The sequence below is a fragment of the Papio anubis genome, chromosome 3, assembly GCF_008728515.1.
Source record: "Papio anubis isolate 15944 chromosome 3, Panubis1.0, whole genome shotgun sequence".
Taxonomy (NCBI): domain Eukaryota; kingdom Metazoa; phylum Chordata; class Mammalia; order Primates; family Cercopithecidae; genus Papio; species Papio anubis.
The window spans coordinates 95927323-95952472 of NC_044978.1; the positions used below are offsets into that span (position 1 = coordinate 95927323).

General features: G+C 40.9%; 1 protein-coding gene and 1 pseudogene across 13 annotated transcripts in view; one reads left to right on the forward strand and one right to left on the reverse strand.

Annotated features, from left to right (window-relative positions):
- DCUN1D4 (defective in cullin neddylation 1 domain containing 4) overlaps positions 1-25150 on the forward strand; it is an 89265-nt gene that overhangs the window by 10394 nt on the left and 53721 nt on the right. For 7 of the 13 annotated variants that reach the window (XM_009207119.4, XM_017958824.3, XM_017958828.3 and 4 more), the window contains exons 2-3: positions 18811-18881; positions 19041-19080. In XM_009207119.4, the coding sequence (XP_009205383.2) occupies positions 18811-18881; positions 19041-19080 (111 nt within the window). The other 6 variants (XM_031664449.1, XM_031664448.1, XM_017958833.3 and 3 more) reach the window with 5 other exon arrangements.
- LOC108586003 lies at positions 20477-21033 on the reverse strand (annotated as a pseudogene).

Here is a 25150-nt window from a genome sequence, read left to right on the forward strand (position 1 = left end):
GCGGGTTTTCCGCCGCAGGAGCCGGAGGGGTCGGGCCCTGAAGGCCAGGTCCGGGGCTTGGCGCGGGGGAGATGTCGGGGTCCCTGGCAGTCCGTGGGTTTGGTAGTCTGTGACGCAGTTGTCTAATTTCTGGCTATTAGGTGTGGGGGTTGGTACCATGGAACCCGCTTCCCTGGAGGGATGGCTGGGCCCTAGGCCGCGCGCCACGCCCTGGGGGCGCGACTTCTCCCAGGCGTGCTGGGAGGGCGCTTGAGGGGTTTCCTTTAGGGTTTGTCTCCAGTCAACGGGTGTGAAGGGGAAATGCGGTTCCGCGGAATTCTGGGACTTGTAGTCGCGGCCGCGCCGGACCGCGGTTGGGTTGGGTGCACGTGGGTAACTGTGGAAACGAGTCCCGGCCTGCAGCGCGCCCTCGGAGCCTCCCTGCTCGGCGAACTTGTGCTTTATTACCTGGCCAGCCCCTCCGCGCTCTCGGGAGGCGGTTGAGTTCCCAGAGACGGAGCGGCTCACCAGCCCTTCTCCCTTGCGAGAGGGAGAGCCCAAGCCAGGCGCAGCCCTCTCAGGCTTGGGTTCTTGATCCCCAAGTGAATTTCCCCCTGCATTTTGTTGGCCTCACTCGTGGAATAAATGCTTGGTCTTGAACCATCATGCGCACAGGTTGTGGGAAAACATTCAAGAAGCAATACAATGTAAAGCAACCTTTAGAATGGTGTATTATGGCATCCAGTGTATGTAAGCACTGGGTTCAAACACTGCCTTATATAAATATGAGAACACAGTGGAGGTACATGTAACCCTCGTAAAGATAATGTAGACTGTGTGTTGGTATTTCTTGGGGTGTTTGAAAAAATAACCCACTTGAAATGAATGATGGAGGTGGCTTAATGGAATTTAGGGTGGAAATATGAAGGTGAGCAAAGGTGATATGTGATGTCTTCAATTTTCGAAGAAGCTTGGAAAGCAAATGAGAATAGAAGAAAACTGTAAGAAGTGGAGAACCGTAAGACTTTTTTTTTGTTTGCTTGCTTTGTTTTTAGCTGCAGGCTGCAATTCCTTCTCTCCTTAATATTAGAAACCTTCCTCTCTGTAGGTAGACTCCCTAAACATCACATCCTTCACCAGTTCCCTTTACTGTTTACAGGGAAGGCACTCCAGAATCTGTAATGTAGAAGGCTAAGATTTAATGCAGAGATGATAGATTTTTGTATGTAAAATATAAGGTATTATGAAACTATTGGCAACATGGTCATTAGAAGAATATTGTAATTTTTCTGATGATAAAAATATTACCAAGAAGTCCTAAGGTTTGTAAACCTTTTGGTGTGATTACAAATATACTGAACTTGGATACTTGATTGTTTGATGGTTCTTTTCATGATGAGTGAAAAATTGGGCAGTCTGTGGTGTTCTTGTGGAGATCATTTATATCTATCTGTCGTATTTTACATAATCGTGTGGTGAAATATCCAGGAAACTCTTGGTAATATATAAATATGTACAAAAATATGCATTTAGCTCTGGAATTTTTTCTTGCAGAGGGTAAAGTGATGAGATTGAAAAACATGCAAGAGCTATAATTGTCTTCAAAATGGTGTTTTTAAAGAAAATATGAAGCTAGTCATAGCTTTCTCTTTTTCTTTTGTTCTGTTACATCCCAAAGAGCAGGTGCTTTTTATACACATACAGCCCACCTCCATCCATTCCCCAAAGCCCTAGGCTCCTACACAGTATCACTGTACACTTTCTGCTCTGGTTTTTAGGTTCCTTTTTGATTTTTGGCCCTTGGGGAGGTCCTTTATTTTCTTGTGAACCTAGCTGTTCATTTAAACAGATGGTTCTTACACGTTACCTAGAATTTTTTACTGTTTTATATTAAGAAGAATTTTTAGGTAATCTTGTCTGTCACATTGCCGGAAAAGAAGGCCTGCCTCATTTTCTCTATCTTAGTGGACTTCTATTCATCTACTCTCTTATTCCTCTGTTCTTAACCTCTATGTACCCCTACTGACACTTAATCATATTTTTTCAAACTTTATCATTATCTCCTTTTCTGTTTTTATGTTAAGTTGCTCCCAGCAGCTCTTCTTGGCTTACTACCTTCTTCCTGGCTACATGTTTACATTATTATCTCAGTCATCATCATCTGCTAATTATAACTAATAATATCTAATAACCCTGGTAACTCAGCAGTATAAAGATCAACCTGTGAGAAACTGACCTCATGATGATCTCTTGTTGTATCAGTTAGGATGCCTTTGCCAATACAATGCTCAAATTAATGGCTTAAATAATAGGGCTTATTATCGTTCAGTAGCAAGAAACCTAGAAGTAGTTGGTTCTAAAGCTGGTGCAGTGGCTTAATAATGTCATTAATGATCTAGGCTCTTTGCATCTTTTTCTTCTTCTAAGTGTTTTAGCTTTTATTCCTCAGGCTCATTTGCCTCATGTTTGCAGTATGGTTGCTGTAGCACCAGACATCATGCCTGGATTGGAAAGCAGGGAAGGTGCATATTTCCTTATAACTCCCTGTTAACGGAGAAGTCTTTTGCAGAAACTCACTTTGGAGAGTTTCATTTCAGTGTCATTGGATCGAACTGATCTCATGCCACTGCTAGCTGTGAGGGAGGCTGAGGCAGTGAATGTCTGGCATTTTCCAGCATCTCTTGTAAGATATGGCCTTTCATAGGGTGGAAGAAGGGTGAGAAGAATGCGCTGGGTTGGCAGCTTGCAGGTTATATCCCTGAACCAGCTACTTTGGCCAGCTGTCTCTGGCTTGGTCTCAACCTTTATGTTGATTTCATTTCTGCCTTATTCTAAAAGAATTAGGGGTGACTTGCTAAATATAGATAAAATCCTGTGAAGAGAAGGAAAATCTATATATAGACTTATAAGGTACACAGAAACACTTGCCATGTGTTAGAAATATTTGGCACTGAGCTTCTTAATAGTCAAAACAAAGAAGAGAACAAAACTAATAAATTTTATTCATTTGGTAAATGAAACTGCAGTAATTTTAATAACCCACACTGAGATCCTGGACATTTCTTATCCTCTTCTTCCCTGGTCAGTGGCAAGGAGAGATTGCATCTCTTCCCATGCCCAGCCTCTCTTTCCCATACCTATTGCCATGGCCTTATGTCTGAGACAGCCTTTCTTACAGTGTTACAATAACCAGCAATACATTTGTCTCCCTTTTTTTTTTCTTTAGAGGTGGGGTCTTGTTATGTTGCCTAGGCTGGACTCAAACTCTGGGCTCCAGGGGTCCTTCCACCTCAGTCTCTGAGTTGCTGAGACCATAGGTGCACACCACTGTACCCGGCTCCAGCTGCCCTCAGTGCTGCTGTTTTAGAATTTTTCTTTGCTGTGCTCCCTCTCTGGCAGACTCTCTCCTTCCATGGAATCTCTGAAGCAGTGCTTCCTTCTGTTACTCAGTTTTGTGTTACATAACAATAGCTGCTTGTTTACTTTTATTTACTCTCCCCAATTAGATTATTACCTTTTTGAGATCTGGGACCATGTCTTACCTAGTATCCACTTTAGCATCTAGCATGATGCCTTGCATAGGTCCCCAAATATGTATTGAATTGAACTTAAATGATCAACTGTTGAATAACTTGTGCATTATGTAGGAAAAGTAATTCTTCCTGCTGCTGTTGTCTTTCATTATCTTTAGATTTTTCTTTAAGGAACACAAGCTTTCACCTATTCATTCTTTGCATTTTTTAGACAAAGTCAGTTGTATGCAAACTAATATTTCTTTTTCAAATATATGCAAATATCAGTTTTAGAGAATGTGGCATGGAGAAATTCTCAAGGAGAGAGTAAAATGCTAGTAATGTGCTGAGGGAACAGAAGGAGCGTTTGTGAATGTGCACACATCCATTTCTGGTCTCTCGTGTCAGCATCCTACCTGCAGAAGGTTAAGGCAGCATTAACAGGTCTGATGTTAAGGGGCCTAGAGTGTTTGTCCTTTTCCCTTCTTTTTATTTTATATCCATATTCTGGTCCTAAGGATTTATTTCTTAAGTTAACAATATAGTGAGATCGCTGAAAGTCTTTCTTCATTTAGACTGTAAGTTGAAGTTCAGATTTACACAGTAAAATTTTCTTTGATGAATCATAAATGCTGGTAAGTTTTTATAGTTAGTCAACTTCAATTGGTGTTAATTCTCATAGCTTGCTTTTTTTCTTTTGAAATGTACATTAGGAAAAGTACTTCTTGAGAAGTATTCTAAGCAGAACATGTATTTAAAAATGTGTTTTAAGAAGAAAAACACTGAAATACATTTTAAATAGAATTAGGTATTTTAACAATCATTGTATGACAGTTTTAGATGTAGCAAAGTATTTGCTACTTCAGGTTTGAATTGCTTTTAATCAGAAAATGCTGTTAATGAGTTATGTTCAATCTAGGAAGATAGGCTTGTCGCTTATAACTAATGTACTTAATAAAACACTAGATATAAAAAAGACCCCAGCCCTCTTCAAATAGCATTACCTGTGGTATCATTTATTCTAGTTCTGCCTTCGAGGATTTTTTTTTCCTTGTGAAGTTTTTTGCTGGCCTGTATCAGTAGATTTGCAGAGATGGGGAGTAATCCATTTGTATCTGTAATGGACACGGTCAGTCTTGTGGGACCCTGACTCTTCGTCTAGTTGAAGAATTCTTACCCTAGCAGACAGATCTTCTCAGACACATTCACCTGAGACTGTGAACCTGAGGCTGGAGGCAAGGAAAGAAGAGTAGCCCATGTGACCATTTTCTGGAGGGATGCACAGTGGTGGCTGCCGTGCTGCTTCTAGAGGCAAGGTCTAGTTGTGGCTGTAATCATGATGCAGTCTGCTGTGTGCCCTTATGACCAGGGGGAGATTCTGCAAACTGTGTAATAGCACTCCCCCTTTTTTATAAATCCTTTTTTGTTTAAATTAGCTAGAATTAGTTTCTGATGCCCTCCACTAAGAATTCTGATACTTCAGCATCCAGACTTGTCACTGTTGCTGGTCACATAGGTGGTTGAAGCCCTTGTGAAGAGCAGTGATGTTTTTTTTTCATCCTGGCTGCCTGTACATTCTGGTCAGAGGTGACCCAGAGGACCGGAGGAGGACACAGTCGATACCAGCTGTGGGTGTGGGAACTGTGTTTGCTGGTGGTCAGGCAGTACTCCAAACCACACACTGGGTCTCATCATGTGCCACTCTACTGCTGCTTTTTCCTAATTCTTTGTCCCCCAAAAGTTGGGATGCCTAGGAGCTAATATGTAACTCCTCGTGCAATTTTTTTTTTTTTTTTTGGCTCTATGGGAATATTAGCTACAGAAATATGTGTGTGCGTGTGTGTGTGTGTTTTAGTGGAATGTTTATTTTGTTTAGCCAAAAATTACATCTGATGTACCAAATACCTTTTTAGTCAACGTTATTTAGGTATAATTTTATGTATTATAAAATTGTACTTATTTTAAGTGTTTGGTGAATTTACTAACGATATAGAACATTTCATTACCCCAAAAGTTCCCTTGGGCCCCCTTGTAGTCAGTGCTTCTCTCCCTGCCCCACTACCATAATTGTTGGCTTTTAGTCATCTTAGGCCTCCTCCATATTAGTTGATGAATTGTCACTTTGCTGTTCCTGAGGATATTACAGTATAATAAAGGCATGATAAATCTCTCATTTTTACTGAACTATGAAATCCAAAGGAAAACTATCAGTGCTGTATAAATTATCAATCTGATAAATAATACTTTGCCGCATGGAAGTGTCTTGAGTTAGATGACTTGTTCTAGTGAGCGGCTTTCCAGTGGATGGCTTTTCTGGCTTCTCTGTGGCCTGTAGACATGCAGGGCTCAGGTTTTCTCCATGGATGGGATGATGTCTTTTAATTGTTATTTAGGTCATGTTGGGAGGCAGGAAAGCCAAAATGGCTGGATTCAAATCTTTGCTCTGTCATCTCCTAGCTGAGGGACTGGAGGAGAGTTACCCAGCTGCTCTGTGTGGGCTTCAGAGCCCTCACACCTAAAAATTACCTGTTGAAGGCTGTGGAGTTGTTCAGTCGCCAAGTGTTTATTGGGTACCTACTATGTATCTGCTCTTCATCTTTCAGGAAGTTTTCATTCTAGTGTAGGGGCCCTGCTCTTCATCTTTTATGAAGTTTTCATTCTGGTGTAGGGGAGGGGGCAGATAATAACAAGTAAATTGTGTAGTATGTCAGATGGTGATAGGTTCTGTAGAGAAAAACAGCAGGGAAGGAGTGCATGCAGGCACCCCTGTGTGCGGGCGTCGGGTGGGGTGGAGGGTGTTGTAATTTTAAATAGCGGAGCCAGGAAAGGCTTCACTAAGGAGGTTTTAAGCTAAGCCCTGATGGAGGTGAGGGGCCATTCCAGGCAGAGAGAACATAAATGCAGAAGCTCAGAGTGGAGAGCAGGCCTGTATTTGAGGAACAGTAGAGGCTGGGGTGCTTAAGAGTAGAGGTGTGGGGGCAGGCAGGGGGAAGAAAGTAGGAGGCAAGATTATAAGTAGTCCCAAGGATTAAATGAGATGAAACACATAACATGTTTTTGTTGCTTATAATTACTGTGTGATGATAGTCTCCTAGGTAGACTTTAAAAAATAACTCTTGAGAAGAAAAGAGGTTATAAGAAAGAACAGAACCAAATGAGGCATTCCCTCACTCAGCCATTCAGCAGACATTCAAGGGTTTTTTTGCTGCCAGGTGCTGCTGTCACAGGCAGGACTGCGTTGGGGAGACCGACCGGGGCTTCAGGAGCTTCCTTCAGTGAGTTCAGGGTGGAGACAGAGAAGGAATGGATGCATGGATTGGTGATGCCTGCTAGGTTAGATGGATGCCCAGCGGGGGCTTTGAGAACATGTGGGGAATGGTTAGCAGTTGTCATGTGAGTTGTGTAGCTTTTGACGTTTTATTATATGAATAACAGGATCTGTGTGCATGTGCAGGTGGCACATGGGGTCAGGTGGGAGCTTTCCAAGGCCAGTGACAACATGGTGGGGACAGAGAACTGTAGCAGGAGAGGGTGAGTGTTTGGTAGGCTAGAGTGGAGGGGAAGGTGAGGTGCAGGGCTAGGCAAGAGCTGGTGGCAGGGGTGGGGTGGTGGGCGGTGGGAAGGACTCAAAAGAGGCACCAGGGAGAGAGTGTATGAGTGGAAAGGAACTGAGAGAAGAAAGCTCCGAGGTGGGGCACAGGGAGGGAGGAGGAGCAAAGGGGAATGGGGAGGGACTAACACAAATTCAGTGATAATCTTGGATTTGCCTCATCTGCTTTGCCTCTATTAACTCATTTAATCCTCCCAGCAGCCCTCAGTAAGTTAGGGACTGTTATTATCTCCATTTCACAGATGAGGAAGCTGAGGTGTAGAAAGGATCACTCACCTCTTCAAGGTCGCACAGCTTATAAGTGGTGAATTGAGATTCTAACCCAAGCATTCTGACTCTGTGGTCTTGGTAACCCTCTACTGCCACTGAAATCATTCTTAACATTTTGTTTGTGCTTTTCATTGAACCCTGATTGGAACACTCACTGCATGTATATTGGAATTCTTTTTTTTTCCTTTTGTCACTGGCCTATGAATGATGATGACAGAGCCAGTTGATGTGATTATGTCTTGGTTCTTTTCTTCTTGGAATGAGTCTCAGCAGGATCAGGATCTGGGATTTCTGAGTCTCTTCTTTCCCATTCTTCTTCATCTCCTCTCATTTTTGCCGGTTTGCTTACAATGAGAGTAGGCATTTAAAAACTGATTTTAAGTGGGAAACTGAAGAATTGTGGCAAAGTATTTGCATACTCTAATGAAATAGTCATTTTTAGTTTTCTTAGATTTTATTTAAATAGACTTGTTATTTTTAAATATAGGAGATCTCAATGACATTGCAGCAAAACTAGAAAACAACTACTAATATCATTTTTGCTTAACATTTTTGAAATTATTTTTCTCTTTTTTTTTTCCTATAGGTTAGGGTAAGTTTAATGTCTTGTCCTACATATGCAATTCCCAAAATTAAACCACAGATCACTTCTTAATTATTAATTAAACAGGAAACGGGATAGTTGTACATTTAAGTCCAATAGCTAGTGAATTAGTAGTTTTAAACACCGTCACCTTGTGATCTCTTCTGCCCTGTCTTTTTGCAGTTCTAGGTTCAGTCTGTCTCAGTGTCTTCTACGTTCTAGTAATAATAGGGATGAAAACAATTAACCTTGATTGGCACATAATATGGACCAGCACTGTGCTAAGTGCTTGGCATGCACCATCTCATTTAATAATCCTCACAGTAGCCTCGCAAAGAGGGTTGTGTTATTTCGGCTTTATGGGTGAGGACACGGGCACAGTGAAGTTTGGAAGCATGTACAGGGTCACTCAGTTAGGACTCAGTTGGAGCTCTGACTCCAACCCAGGGCTTTCTGTTATCAGAGCTGATTGACATTCTTTAACCAAAATCTGGGCTCATTTAACATTAGTGAAATGAAAGGATTTTTACTCTGAACTATCCAGTGATTCTGTGTTCTTCAGTGGGTAGCACAGATTATTTGTGCTCACCTTCAGTGGGTAGGTGGGGTGAGGAGAATGAAGCTAGGGCCCTTTGTACCGTGTCACATTGGGAGTGCAGCCAGACTGGGTGTCCTAAAGTGACTGAGTCCCTTGGGATAGCACCAGTAGGCACAGGCAGTGTGGTGGGCGATGAATGGATGCTGCCTCCCTTGGGCGGATGGTTCCTTCTCCCAGCCCCTTTTTTGAGTCCTGCAAGAGGAAGAAAAAGCCAGCAGCATTATGCTTGGATGGCTTTAATTTTGGATCTGTGTTCAGTGAAAATGCTGAGTCACTTTGAATGACCCGCTCCCTTATCAGTTTTCTCCCTTGGCTTTTGGCTTTTGTGCCTTGTACATAGCGTTTATTGATGAGGAGAATGAAGTTAGTTAACACTTTCCTCACCTGCTACTTTCAGTTCTTTTGATTTTTACCCTGCTTTTCAGCTCTGCAATCTTTTTCCTGGACCTTGGCCTTTTCATCATGTGCTGATAGGGTATGGTGAATGAGTTAGATTCCTGTCTAGCGGTGCTGAGGTTGTTCCAGGAGTAGACTGGCTACTGGCAGGCCAGGGATTGAGTTGAGAGTCGGGGATAGAATCTACTTCTCTGGTTACATGTTAGAATCACCTGGGCTGCTTGAGAAGCACGTGGTGCCCCACTCCCATTTTTATTTAATTGATCTGGATTGGGACCCTGGTATTTGGTGTTTTTCAATCTTCTTAAGTGATTCCACTGTGTAGCCAATTGTTTCATTTAAACATTAATAGCTTAATTAGGAAGCTGAGTTTATTTTGGGCTGTGGGGATGGGGCTCAAAAGATGCAACCGCTCCGCCATGGGCACTGCACTGGCCAGATTACACAGACCCTTCCTGCTCGCCTATGACATAAAAGCCAATACTTGGTAGTGCTTCCCCTGTGCCGTGCACTGTTTGAAGCACAGTGCAGCATTAACTCATTTAATCCTTATGATATCCTTATGAGGCAGGCACTGTGATGATCCATTTTGTAGAACAAGAAATTTTTGCTTGTAGCCATGAAGGACATGTAGTATGAAACTGACCCATAAACCTAGGTTTTGGTTTTTCCTAGGTTTACAGTATAGAAAACATTTCAGATCTTTGTATTTTAATAATTTAGTCTGAAATGTGAATGTATTTGTTTTTACAAATGAAACTGAGACCTGTGCCATGTCATATAGCTAGTGACTATCAGTTAATATACAGAGTTGTAAATTGGTATTGTAAATCATTTAAAACACTACTTTTTTATGGTTTTGACATAGATTTTACTTTATGGTACATTTTATATTTCAGGTTATTTGAGATGTAACTCATTTTTAATGTGATCTTTTTTACTTAAAATTGCATTTTGTACTTTTTGAAAATATATGTACTATGATCTTTGAGTGTGTATTAGATCTTCACTGACTTGTGATCTGACCTGCCTCTTCACAGTCTGGCTACTGTAACTCTCCAGGATACTAAGCAAAACTAATAACAGCATTTTAAACATGCTCAAATCCGGCCATGGTAAAACCCAAACTCAGCACTCCTTCAAACCCACATGCATTTCTAGTCTCCCATTTATAACCAACTTACTGAACAAGTTGTCTTTGCTTGAAATAGTCTGTATTTCTTCATCATTCATACTATCCTCAGCCCACTTTGTTCTGGTCTCAGTTCTGTCATTGCAGTCTTCTCTGAGGTCATGGAGTAACCTTCATGTTGCTAAATTTAGTAACTATTTTTAAAGCATTTATTCCCCCATTTATTGGTACCTGCCTTGTACTAGGTTTGCGCTGTTGTAGGTACAGGTTGAATACCCTTTATGTGAAAATATGAAACCCAAAATGCTCCAAAATCTGAAACTTTTGAGTGCTGACATTACACTTACGGGAAATATTCATTGTAGCTTTTCAGATTTTTGGATTAGGAATGCTCAACTGGTAAGTATAATACAAACAACAAAACCTGAAGAAATCTGAAATCCGAAATGCTCTGGTCCCAAACATTTCTGATAAGGGATACTCCAAAATATATTGAGATAGAGTAGTGAATAAAGCAAAAGGAAGACCCTATCCTCATGGAGTTTGGGCTCTAGGAAGAGTGACAAAGACATAAATAAATATATAATATAATGTTAGGATCATGGAAGACTTCCTGTTGTATGACTCTACTAATATAAAATGTCTAGAGTAGGCAAATCTAGAGAGACAGAAAGTAGATTAGTGGTTGCCTAGGGGCTGAAGAGGGGTGAAGGGAGAAATGGGGAATGACTGCTAATAAAAAATGTTTTATAATTAGATTGTGGTGACGTTTGCACTACTCCGAATATACTGAAACAATTGAATTTTACACTATAATGAGTGAATTGCATGCTATGTGAATTATATTTCAACAAAGCTATTAATATCAGGAAGGTGATAAGTGCTATGAAAAAAATCTAAATCCACTGGGAGATGGAGATACTATTTTGCATAAAGAAATTAGATGAGATGTCTCTGATGAGGTGACATTTAAATAAATATTTCAGGAAAGATAGCTGTTGAGGACAGCTATCAAGGGTCATGGAGGCTGAGGGGCACAGTAAATGCAAAGGCCCTGAGGTAGGAATTCACTTGAATATTCACGAATTGTGTGGCTAGAATGGAGTAGGCAAGGATAATGTATTGGGATGACTTAGGTCAGATCGCGTAGAGCCTTGTGAGGACTAGAATTTTTTTTTTCTTTTATGCTGCAATAGCAAATACAACATCTCAGTGATTCAAGTAAGTGGTTGTTACGCATCCTTTGTGGGTTGGAATGGGTGTCTGCTCCACATCGTTGACATTTTCATCCCTAGTCTATGTGAAACCCATGGGAAAAGAGGGCATGTATTTCTAGAAGGAAGGAAACAAGGCAAATCTAAACAGTGGCTCCCAACCACAGTGCACCCTTGGCTTTAACAATTTTTGTTTTATTTTCCCATATCACGTTATAAAATTGACTTTTCAGGAACCTGAGCCATGTGACCCATGGCTTGAAATACCCTTAAGCATTATCTGGTGAATCCCAGTTAGAGAGGCAGATCCCTGTACCTCAGTTGTGTTCTTGTTCTGTTCCAGAGACATTTAGATGAGTGCCGAGGTTAGATGGTAACCTTTAATTTTGTCCAGTAATATTTTGCTTTTTTGGCAATAACATGGTCATTATTTTGCCCTTCTGCCACCTTTACAGGTTTATTTCGTCATTTTCATCATCATCAAAAAGCATTTATTAAGACCGTAATACTATTTAAAACTTTTATACCTGAGAGAATTGCTCAGCTGGAGTTTAATAATAAAACACTTTGATGACACTTTAGTGACCAGAAGAGTGAATTGTGCTTAAAAATAGAAATTTAACATTAGTGTTAAATCTTTTCTGTACCATTATTTCCCTGGGGGGAAAATGGTGAATTGTTTTAGATTCAGCCAGTGTAAAAATTTTTTTCTTTAATATTAAATTATTTTAAGTATGTGCTTGCTTATTGACAGCTTTGGGTAGGAAATGCTGCTGCTTTTTTCGTATTACAGAGTGTGAAGAGAGATTGATATTTTTGCTTTGATTGGAAATAATTTAGAATGGAAGAAGTAGCCTTGGATTAGGAGTTAGAAGATAGGAGTTTTGCCTAGCTTGGCCATAGCTAGCTCTCTGACTCTGCTCAAGCTAATAAAATGAGAATTGGACAAAAGAACATGAACCATTGAGTGCCTCACTCGCTCTCATCTCTCATGTGCAGTCCTGTTAGTTTTTCCTTACACTGCAATCACATTTTATATAGAGGTTGGTTCTAAAGTCCCTATATAAGGTGAAGATCATTGGTGTTAAAAATACCATTGGAAACACTTGCAGAAGATTCCCCTTTGGAAGCTGCCTCAGAAGAATCCAGCACAGCCCATTCCTTCCTCCAGCATTGGAATAGATCGCTGGCTGTTTATTTGAGCACCAGTTGAGCATCTGGCCTTGGCTTCAACTTCAGTTTAGGGACCATGTTTTATGAAAATACATCATTTTAAATACTCGACTCATCCCGTATTGTGAGATGCACAAAATCTGATTGGCATGTGGAAACAGACCAATGGAGTGACTATTCATGTGTCACGTCTCATGCTCATTAAGTAGATGGGGGGTGGGCTGTTACTGAGACAACTGAAATTTCTTTTCATCTTGCTTCTTCCTTTTTTTTTTTTGACCAAATGAGAAGAGTTGAATTTGTGTGAGCTAAATGTCTATTTTCTGTAACTCCAGTGTACTCAGAATCTCTCCTCTCCACTTTTACAGCCCCTGTCTAATGGCCCTAATCCTTTCCCACCTCAGTCACCTCTAGTCATCTCCATAAATGGCCACTCTAAATTCAGATCACCCATCATCTTTGCTGCACACTTGTCCTAGAGTGATCTTTTTAAATAACTCTCCTGATCAGAACACTTCCATGGCACCAAGACTCACAGGAGTGCTTCTCAGACTTCCCACCAATGTTTTCTTGTGCAGAGTTTGGTGAATTAAGTTGTCTCAGGGTTCCGGGAGCACAGCTTGATGTGGGGATTATGTTTGTTCTCATGTAAGACTGTCATATTATTGTTGATTAGAATTGATGCTGCTGGAATGTGCCATGCCTGTCATTACGTTTGCATGGTCTCTGGTGCCCCTGTTCGAAGTACAGATCCTTAGGAGATTAAATCTAAACGCTCAAGCAGGATTCACAGGCCCTTGTGGAGCTTACATTCTAATGGGAGAGGATGATGACAAATATATAATGTCAGATGGCATTAATGCTGTAAAGAAAAGCAAAGCATGGTAAGATGATAGAGTGAAGAGGGGGCTCTGTTGATCTGGCAAGATTATGTGAGGAGGTGATTTTTAAGAATTTTATCTTAATTGACAAATAATTGTATATATTTGTGGAGTACAATGTGATGTTTTGATATGTGCATAATTGTGGAGTGATCAAATCAGGCTAATTAACATATCCATCAAAGGTGATATTTAAATGGAAACCTGATGAAGTGTGAGAGCAACCATATTATTATTAGGGGGAAGAGGGCTCAAGGTAAAGAGAACAGCACGTGCAAAGGCCCTGTGGTGGGAGTGTTCTTGGAGTGTTAATGAAACAGTAGGAAGCTCACTGTGGCTGAGTGGAATGAACAAGGGGAAGATGGGTAGAAGATGAGATTGGAGAGATTAGTAGATGCAGAGTGTGCAAGGCCCTGAGCCCATAATAAGTTTTCTTTTGCTTTGAACAGCTTCCCCTTCCATCTGTAACTGTTGGGTGAGGTGGAATTAATTTTAATTTGTTCTACATGCTAACCAGTTGCCCCTCTGTTTACTGAATTATTATCTCTTCTCCATTGAATTTGAAATGCCATTTAATTATATGTTGTGTATGCATGTTTATACGTATATGTTTGTCAATTCTCTGTCATTGATTTTTCTTCTTGCACACATAGTATAACATTTTAATTACTGTACCTTTATACCAGGTCTTGGCAAACAATGACCCATGGGCCAAATCCAGCCTACCACCTGGTTTTTATAAATAAAGCTTTATTGGAAAGCAGCCATATTTATGTATTGTTTATGGCTGCTTTTGAGTTACTATGGCAGTGTAGTTGCAACAGAGCCTGTATGGGCCAGAAATCCAGAAATACTTAGGATCTGGCCCTTCACACAGAGTTTACCAGGCTCTGCTTTATACTGTGTATCGATCTGATAGGGCAAGTTCATCCTCATTCTTCTTTTTCAACAATTTCTTGGCAGGGCTAACATGTTTATTTCTCCAGATGAACTTTAGAATCAATTTGCCAAGCTTGCCTGACTTCCTTCTTTTCCCCACCTCTTTTTTGGGGTGGAGAACTGGGGAGCCAGCAGAATAGGAATTTTGATCGCATTAATTTGTGGTTTAGTGAAGTGAGAAGTGATTGCTTTACGTTGGGTCTTTCTATTCCAGAAATATCTCTCTATGTGTATATCTTTCAGTAAACTTTTATTGTTCATTTTGAACAATAAAATCATACATATTGGAGTTTATTCCTATATGTATTATTGCTTTTTGTTGCCATTATAATTGAGATCTTGTCCCAGTTATATTTTCCAAGTGACTATGGTATAAAGGGAAGTTTTTGCTTTTTATCGATTTAAATTCTGTTTCTAACCCTCTTATGAGAGTAAACTATTAGGACTGTTAATTTTTGTTTCTTTCAATTGACAGTCATTGTCTGAACTTATCAATAATTGTTTTATTAATGTTTATGTCTCTGCCTATATTGTGGAGTTCTCTTACCTAAAGTAGTTTGGGGGAATGGACTTGGACACCCTCAGTGGCATTCGTTTTTTTTCTTTTGTGTAGGTCACAGCAAATGGTAGTTAAAACAAGCCAAAAAAAAAAAAAAAAAACCAGATAACCCAGACAAGTTTATGCCCAATCTGCAGTTGTTGGTAGTTTTAAGAAAATCCAGAAGATAACGTAGGCAAGCTATTTATCAAACACGCTCTGCCTTTGCAGAGCTGATTGCTGCTTTTAATACAGACTATAGAGTTGCCATGTCACCCAGGAGAGTCAGACTCAGCACTGCTTTACTTTGGAGAGCCATTTGATCATGGAATGCAGTCAAAACCTAGCATTTATCCTTTGGAATTGAAATATGAGCAGAAGGAAATTTTTATGAATCAGTTAGTGCTTTCCAGAATACATTCTCGGTAAAGCATTTGATCTTTATCCTTAACATCTATGCCTTAAGGAGGTGAAATCTACTTTAGATTTCAAGGTCTATTACTTGCCATGAGCATTGAACAGATGAACTGTAAATCCAATGTGTGTTAACCTTTGTGAATCTATCTTTTAATGCCATTTTTGTCTTTTTTTCCTCCTGAATTTGTGTCTTCTTAACTTTTCCTTATGTTGATGAGACGAAAGAAAAATTATCCATGTTACTGGTTTCATTTTTTCCTTTTCCTTTTTGTTTTTTTGGTTGAAGTGATGATGGTGTGGTAGCAATAGGGATTGGATATAGAAATGGAGAATTGCTGACATATATTATGTATTTGTGAAATGAACCTGTTTACTCCTGTTGCCTTTAGTAAAGTAAAACTTCATGTGTGGAACCTGATTTTAAACATAATATCTGTATTTTTGTTCCTGTGTGTTGTGATTATCTGCAGTCAACATTATGAACATCAGTTGCTGGTATACTAGTAGCAGTGCCATTCTTGCATTATTATAAAGAAATACCTGAGACTGGGTAGTTTATAAAAGAAAAGAGATTTAATTGACTCACAGTTTTGCAGGCTTTACAGGAAGTATGGTGCTGGCATCTGCTTGGCTTCTAGAGAGGCTTATAATCATGGAGGAAGGTGAATGGGGAGCAGGCACATCGCATGGTGAAAGCAGGAGAGAGAGAGAGGGTGAGAGGAGGTCTCACACACTTTTAAATGACTGAACCCCATGAGAACTCACTGACTGTCTCAAAGACAGCACTAAGCCAGGAGGGATCCGCCCGCATGATCCAAACATCTCTCACCAGGCCCCACCTCCAGCATTGAGAATTACAATTCAACATAAGACTTGGATGGAGATATATCCAAACTCTATCACCATCATAGGCTATAAAGATGTACCAGGCCACCTGCCTCAATTACAGAGGAAGCTCTGACCTTGGGATCATTAATGTGAGGCGAGAATTGGACTGAGGAAAAGTTAGAGACTATTTTAGACAGCTGTGTGGTATGGAGAATGGTATAAGTAAATATAGTGGGAATTGATGTCTTTTATTGAGCACTTACTATGTTCCAGGTATTGTAATGGGTACCTGACATACCTAGGCGTTGTAATAGGTGTCTGATAAATATTTTCAACCATACAACAACGTTATGAAGGAGAATTTTTTATCCTCATTTACAGATGAGAAAATTGGGAATTAGGTTAAATAACTGGTAGACCTGAGATTTGAACCAGCTGTTAAGACTCCAGACTCAGGTTGTGAAGCAAAGTAGATTTTTGACAGGAATAGAGTGGTTGTGTGTGTGTGTGTGCGCACGCATGTGTGGGCACACATTTGAATTCTGTTATGTGTAGGAAGGGCAGTGGGCAGAATGTGGGGTTGGAAGGAAGGGTTTTGTGGAGTGGGGTGGTGAAGATATTTGGAGTATGAGTTGGGCCCAACCCACGAAAGTCCTGGAATTCCAGATTGAGGATAACTTGTTTCTTGTCTTGTCTACTTCTTCCATATTTATATAAAGGAGGGAGAAACATACAACAGTTTTGGTTTATTTAGATTCTCTTATGGAAATTTTGGGAGTTGAATTAACAGCAGGGTGGTGAAATGACAAAAGCATAGCCTGGAGAGTTAGAAGAGACCTCATTGCTGGAATAGCTTTTAGCAAGCCCCTTTTTCTCTCCCCTCCCTTGTCCTCAGTGAAAACAGAATGCAGAGCCTAAAGTTTTCTGTTTTTGCTTTTTGTCTTTTTGGTAGCCCAAGAGTTTAACTTCATATATTAAGGTGATAATGGAATGTATCATTTGTCTTCCTATATTTAATCTGAGAGAGTACAAAAAAGGGGCTATGGCTTGGTAGTAGATCAGGTGGAGGTGCAAGAGTTGGATGTTCAAGCTCCTCAGCACCTTTTGCTGGTCCTGAGATGCCTCTTGCTGGTGAGAGGGTTGTTGCTTCTAGCTTCTACCCCGTTCTTGTTTAGTAAATATAAATGTAAATAAATAAGTATACAATGCACATACTTTTCTAAACCTCTGTGCAGTTGTATTTAGATGAAAAATCCAGATTCTGAGCCACATTATGTCATCATTTACCTTAAGCATGGCTAGGCTATTCAGATGCTAAGAAATTCATGCATATCTGTATTGCAGGGCCATTTAGAGCTTGAGGCCCTGCTCTGGCTGTCTCTCAGCACAAAACGCTGGTTTTTGGGACCATTCTAGATGGCTATGACTGTGAACAATGCACATGCACGTATATGTATACAGGTATGGCCTGCTGTTCCTGACACCGCATGTGAATGTTAGGGGCTCTGCTTCTGCCAACCCCTCTGCCCTGCAGACCTACTCAGAACTGGATGCCCAACAAGCTTTAGAAGAGAAAGTAAAACTTTCTAACTGTGAACAGGGAAGCCAGCTTGCTTTCAGGGTTCAGAGTAACAGCCCAGAGGATCCAGCCCAAGCACAGACACCTGATGTTGTAGCACCTGCTCTTTGGGTCTGTTCTTTGGATCTGATACGTGTCCTCAATAAAGTGTTTCAGTAAAGGGTGCTTTTTTCTTTCTTTCTTTTTATCAGAATGGTATAACTTGGAGAGTTACAATATCTTTTCATGGTCGTTTTTATACTAACCTTTACTAATAGGAAAGAAGGAACTAATGTAAATCCTGATATTTTATGGAAATACTTCCAGTGGTGCTTATATATGAAATTATTAATAAACTTTCAGCTTACATTTTTATTGCCCAATATGTATGCAAACATACTTTACTTGAAGTTGAGGATGCGTGTGGTGGCCCACACCTTTAATCCCAACATTTTGGGAGGCTGAGGCGGGAGGATCACCTGAACCCAGGAGTTCAAGACCAGCCTGGGAAACATAGAAAGACCCTGTCTCTACAAGAAAAAAAAGAAAAGAAAAATTAGCCGTGCATGATGGTGCACACTAGTAGTCCCAGCTACCCTGCAGGCTCAGGCAGATCACTTGAGCCTGGGAGGTTGAGGCTGCAGTGAACCATGATTGCGCCACTGCACTTCAGCCTGGGCTGTAACATAGTGAGATCCTGTCTCGAAAAAAAAAAAAGAAAAAGAAAAAAGAAATACTAATGTTGAGATGCTTTTCTATCATTTTCTTGCCATGAGCTTACTTAATTATACCAGTATTTCTAGAGAAGAGAGGGGAAAGTGAACATTTCATTTGAGACTAATCTGTTTTTATGATTTGTTTAATATGCTAACATTGATGTCTTTCTATTAAGTTCAAGTTCACTGCTGACAGGATTTTACAACTACTGAAGTATTTTTTGTTTTACCTTAGAATTCACATGAAAATTTCATGAACTTTTAACATTTGGTTGGGAATTTAACTTTGTTGTCAGACTATTTCTAGGAGGTAGGTCACTAATTGCATGTTTTTAAAACAATTTAGTGTCAAGTTAATTGAGATAGTATTTAATTATTTCAAAACATTTGCTTATTTTCTGAGTTTGTTTTTTTTTTATGATATTGGAAATAAATGAGGCTGACATTTTTCCTTTTTCTTTTCAAGATTTTCAGCTGAACTCTCATCTCTCAACACTGGCAAATATTCATAAGATCTACCACACCCTTAATAAGCTGGTAAGTCATTCTTTTAAAGACAAAATTACCAACTGTTTGAAGTAGTCATTTTGTGTAAGAGTATTTGATAAAAATTTAGATTCTAGATACTAGGATATCAGTTTATGAAAATGCTAACGGTGTGTGATTTCTTGGTAATAACGAACATATTTCTTTCAGAACCTAACAGAAGACATTGGCCAAGACGATCACCAAACAGGTATCTGTAAATGCTAACACTACTTAATTTTAAATAACTTCTTAATGTAAAATTAGGAAAGAGAAATACTAGCTATGAATGTCCTGTATTGTCATAATGTACTCCATTAACAAGTTGTTCCTTGGCTGAGGTTGTTTTTCAGGGAGTAATGAAGGCAGCCATGTTATAGCTTCTTTCCAGTAGGAAATCTCTTGTGGAAGCACTTTTTAATGCCTTTAAAGAGGCTCGAGATTCTCTTGAATAATTGTTTCAAGATACCATTTTTTCTCTACTGCAGTATTTTCATTTATACTAAAAAGGTGCTACAGTAATGCAGTTTGGAAGGTATTCCACAAATATTTGAGAAATTGAGCTGAAAAATGATTTAATGTGTGTGTATGTATGTGTTTATAGTTACTGAGGATTTAGGAATCGGAAAATTGAAGCTTGATTAGTGTAAGGTGTCCTCTAAGTCTGTGGTTCTCAGAGTTTAACTGGCATTATAATCACCTGTGGGGAGGCCTTGTTTAAAGTACAGATGTTAGGTTCCACCCCAGAGTTTCTGGTTCTGTAGACTTGGGGTGGGGCTACACCAGAGTTTGCTCCTATGTGGGGCTGATGGAGCTGGTCTGGAGACCACAATTTGAGAACCACTTCTCTCAACTGTTAGTAATCATAAGTTCAGAAACTTACATTTGATCTATAGTTACTAAACTCCCAGCAAAAATTATTAAAACACATTTTAAAGTGTTTGAAAATGGCCATAGTAATAGATGAATTGAAATTTGTCCTAGTCTGGGCTGCTGTAACAAAATCCCTTAAACTGGGTAGTTTATAAACAATAGAACTTGATTGTTCATGGTTCTGGAGACTGGGAAGTTTAAGGTGAAGGCACCAGCAGATCCTGTGTCTGGTGAGGGTCTGTTCCTCACTGATAGTGCCTCTTGCTCACTGCATCTTAACATGGCAGAAGGGGCAGGCATTTTAACATGGCAGAAGGGGCAGGCCATTTTCAAACACTTTAAAATGTGTTTTAATAATTTTGCTGGAAGTTTAGCACCTTCCTCAGACCTCTTTTGTAAGGCCACTAATTCCATTTATGAGGGCTCTACTTTCCTGACCTAATTGCCTCCCAACTCTACCTCTTAATACCAAGAGACTGGAGATTAGATTTCAGCATGTGAATTTTGGAGGGACAAAAACATTGAGGCCTTAGCAGTGCTTGTTGGGGAATTTTGAATAGCACAAAAGTAAATAGAGTGAAAAGTGACAGTTGTCTTTTATGTCTCCTAATCCTATCACTATCTGCCAGCGCACGGTTTAACATTGGTTCTTTCAGACATTTTTTTCAAAGCAAAAACTCTTTATTTTTTAAGAAAAAAGTATGATTTCTTATTTTCTATTCTTAGCATAAGTTTTAATTCTTTCCAGTGGAACCCAAACCTTCTGAACCTCTTTCAGTATCATCCAAAGCTTTGAACTTCTATTTCTGGGTAAATAATTTGTTCACAGATGACGTGCAGTTCAATCACCTTTTTTGACTTCAGACTTTTCTTTGCCAAAATTAAACAGTACAGCACCAACATTTCCTCTGTAATCTTCCTCTATGACACCACCTCCTACATCTATAGTGTTTTGCAGCCAAGCCAGTGTGGAGCTACTCTTCCACAACACCTGGAAGGAGGAGCTATCTAAATGTCTGTTTGCAAGAACTTTCTCCATAGGTGGTATTATATCATCATAGGCACTGTACAGGTCATAGCCTGCAGCCTGTGCAGGCCTTCAGGTCAGGCTGTAGTATGCTTGGAGAGTTGGGCAAGGCAGAGCTGCATGCTGACCTCCTCCACAGGCCAGAGAGCTTGCCGGGGGAAATGGCAGGTATCTCTTTAGAGAAGGGCATGGCAGTACAAGAAGGTGAGCGAAGGAGAGAGCCGAGGGAATGAGAGGGTGCAGGATCCTTTCTCACATTTGTATGCATGCATATATGTTTATAGTAGTGGTTTTTAATTTAGCATCCCGTGATATCATACTGTACATGTTATAGTGTGTTTTTCTTTTTCATTTAATGGTGCATTTTGGGGGCTGTTGAGATTTAGGACTGTCCCCACCTTCTCCTCTAAATTGATTCAAAATCAATTGAAAATTAGGTGTAAGATGGAGACTGAAGTAACAGTGTTTTTTGAAAACACAACTTAGATGTGCAGCAAGAATGCACAGGACTTTCAGCATTTCACCTGAATCACTGTCACAACTACATAAGCACAAGCCAGCACACCTGCTGACCCTTCACACCCTGCATTATGACTTTCAGCTTGCTCCACTGGCAGGCAGATCTGAAAGGGAGTTCGAGGGGTTAGGCTCTCTGCTCATTCAGTCTCTCAGCACTTAGATCAGGTACTCCTTCTTCCGGGGGAAAGGAGTGAGACAGAGGGGCAGAGACTGCGCTAGGAGTGTTCTAGGAGTTCAGGGGTACTAAGGGTCCCTTCACCTGATCCTTCCGTATTGGCAAATATAGATCAACTCAAGGACAGTCAAAATCAATTTATTTAATAATTTTAAAAGCAGTATGTCCCTGTGGTTTTGAAAGAAGTATTGAAAAAATATAAAACAAAAAGTGAAGATTTCTGTCCCAGTTTATCACCCCTAGCTTCCATCCCCCACTAGTAGTCCAGAGGTAACTTAAGTTTCTTCTGTTTGTTAACCAAATTATGATGATGATGATGTATTTTTTTCCTTAAATACAAGTGTATATTTACATTTACTGCTTTTTCACTCAGTATGTCTTCGAGATCTTTTCATATTAACACATTTATAAAGTATCTGCTTTCTTTTTTAATGGCTGTGTAATTTTCCAATCAATGGATATTTTATAATATGTTCCTTCCTTCTGTTGATTTATGTACATGTATGTGTTTAACTTTTAGCCACCGCCAGTAATGCAGGAATATAACTTTTGGACCAGTTTTAATAGTTACTTTTGAACTTTTAAATTAGATAATTATTGTTAGTATAGTAATTTTGCATGTAAATATTTAACCCAAAGTGTGGCAGTTGAAATTCAGTTAAATGAAAGTATACTTGGACTCATGCCTCCACTTTTGCTTTGGTTACAGTGGATTTGTCTAATACTGGGAGTACTTTTCATGGGATTCTTGGGTGTTGCTTCGCCAGCCGGAAAATTCTGTGGCTGGTGGCACCTTCTGCCTGAATATTGCCTGTATCTGCTGGGCTCCTTCCACCCACTTGGCCAGGCAGGCTGCACTCAGCTCGCACTACTGGCCTGGATCCCACACCTGCCAAGTGCGAGTTAGGCACGGAGTGGCGAGCAGTGTGTGAGCAAGCGAGCACCCGGTCCAATCACTGCACACAGCCAGGCACGCTGGCTGCTGCAGTGGGGCAAGTAGCGCCAGGTGCCAGCACGGGCGCTAGTACAGGCGCCAGCTCTGTGCGAGGCTGCAGCTGGACCAGATGTACTGCATGTGGCTTCCTCTGTGGGCACCTGCACCTGGACGAGGGGAACAAGGTGGCGCCCAGAAGCTTGGAGATTCTAGGAACCACAGAACCCCAAAAAGGGTGTCACAGCCCTGGCTCAAGGATCCCCTAGGTCTGGGCTCCCCAAAGGGTTGCAGCTCTTCTCTCTTCACCGCCCACAATGTGGCAAGTGGCAAGGGGTGTGTTTCAGCCCTGTTCGTGTTACAGCTCTTTAGTCCTGCCATTTGGCGGAACCTGAGTTCTTGTCCCACATCCAGGAAGAATGAGGTATGCAGACAACTAGAGGGTTAGCAAGGTATAGAGGAGCTTCATCGAGTGGCAGAACAGTTCTCAGCAGACCCAAAGTGGGTAGCTCCTTTCTGCAGGCAGGTCATCCCGACATCTATGCAGCCCTCAGCGGAGAGGAGACCTGGAGTGAGTAGCTCCTATCTGCAGGCAGGTTGTCCTGTCCTCTGCCCGAGTCTGGCAGAGTCTGAGGTTTTTAATGGGCTTCAGAGGGGAGAAAGCACGTGCTAATTGGTCCATGGGTGGCCATGAGCTGGCCTGGAAAAAGCAAAATAAGTTCTCACTCTAGTCCCTGGAACTGGCAGCCCAGCCTCCAGGCTTCAGGCCATTCCAGGCTTGAAGGTGGGGATTTACCAGGGACCCACCCCTTTCTGCCCAGAAACTTGTCTGCTTCCTGCTGCCATCAGCTTGCCATCCATGGTGCCCATGGCACTCAGGCTGTTTGTGCCAAGCGGCACCTGCAGGTCTGCACCAAGCTGCTCTCAGCACCCCCCAGCCTCCCCTTCATGCTTGTTGGTGCCCAAAGTTTGAAGGGGGCTGAGGCGGCAGGGGGATGGTGTGTTAGTGCTGCCCCAAGCATGTGCACACCTGGTTAGGTCACAGCAGTGCCTGGGCTCAGCCTCAACTTTATTCTGATATTGGACAAGGCACCTGGAGTGGGGAGATGCCAGGAAGTAGAAGCAGTCACTTCTGAGGCTGTGGGGGCAGGGAGCTTTCCCAGTCCCTGAGAGTGCAGGGATGCCTGGGTCTGCAGCCATGGTTGGGCGGCTGCAGCTGTGCCGGGAGGGCGAGACTCCTGCCCCCACAGCTCAGAACGGGGTGGGGCTCCTGCCTGTTCCCAGCTCCGTGGAGGGTGCAGCACCTGCTGCTCCTCCTCCTTTGCAGCCCACCTCATGACAGTGATTGCTCCAGGCGGCTGCTGCTGCCATCAGTATGACGTGCTGGTTTATTGCCTGGTACCTTGTAAGTGCCCAGTCAATGTCAGTTAGTAATTTCTTGGAGTAGTCAACTTCATTAACATTTCCCATCTGGTTATAGCATCGCTTGTGATTCCTGTACCCAACAGAGTATACTTTAAAAACTGAGCAACATAAAATCTATGATGTTTAGAAATCTGAGAAAGTTGAGTCATTGTAGTACTTCTTTAAGTCTCTCGACCTAACAGTAGTCTGGGCAATGCTACTGTGTGCAGAAGAGCCAAACCTAAGTCACAGAGGTTGGGTATCTTCCTGCTCTGCCTCCTCTCATGCCTTTCTTTTGTGTGTCCCAGTCTTCATCCCACCAAAAGGAAAAAGACAGAATGAATTAGTGGCTACTCTTGGAGAAAGAGCACAAAATAGTAGTGAATTTTAAAAAGCCAATCAGGCTGGGTACGGTGGCTCACGCCTGTTATCCCAGCACCTTGGGAGGCCAAGGCTGGTGGATCACGAGGTCGGGAGTTCAAGACCAGCCTGGTCAACATGGTGAAATCTCGTCTCTACTAAAAATACAGAAATTAGCTGGACATGGTGGTGCATGCCTGTAATCTCAGCTACTCGGGAGGCTGAGGCAGGAGAATTGCTTGAACCCGGATCCGGGGGGCCGAGGTTGCAGTGAGCTGAGCTCACGCCCCTGCACGCCAGCCTAGGCTATAGAGAGAGACTCCATCTCAAATAAAAAATAATAAATAAATAAATGAGTAAGGATGAAGATGATAGATGTCAGAAGTATTTAGAGAGAGGAAAAAATTCTTTTGTCTTTAGCAGTTCAATGATCTGTTCAAGAAAATGAAATAAAAATATTAGCTACTGGTAAGATCTTAAGAGGCAATCTATTTATCAACTTAAATAACTATCTTTGTGACATTGTTCAATGAAAAGTGAGGTGAAATAGCTATATAAAAAGTACTAAAGTGGCAGAATGAACTCTGTAAAATGTTAGCAAATGAAACAAGGCTATGATACAATCAGCTCACTAAAATGAAACATGAGACAGTGAGATTTTTGTATTGGCACATCTATTTGTATTAAGTTTGGAGAAGTAAAAAATATTCTCTAATTTTGTAGACCTCTTGTATTCTTTTTTACCTGAGGACCACGGAGCAGAAAGATTAAAAAAAAAAAAAAAAAAAAAAAAAGGAAGTGAATCACATATTTAGGCACTATTCGTTAAGAAAAATGTGCTATGTAATTAAATTATTATGAAAATAGCAAACTGGATAGATGATAAAGGGCCTTTAGTCTGAACCAGATGAACTCAAGGTGCCCTTTAAAATGTACTTTCTGTCATAAATACTAGGATAGACCTGTTGAAAAAAATGTTGGCAGTATTTCTG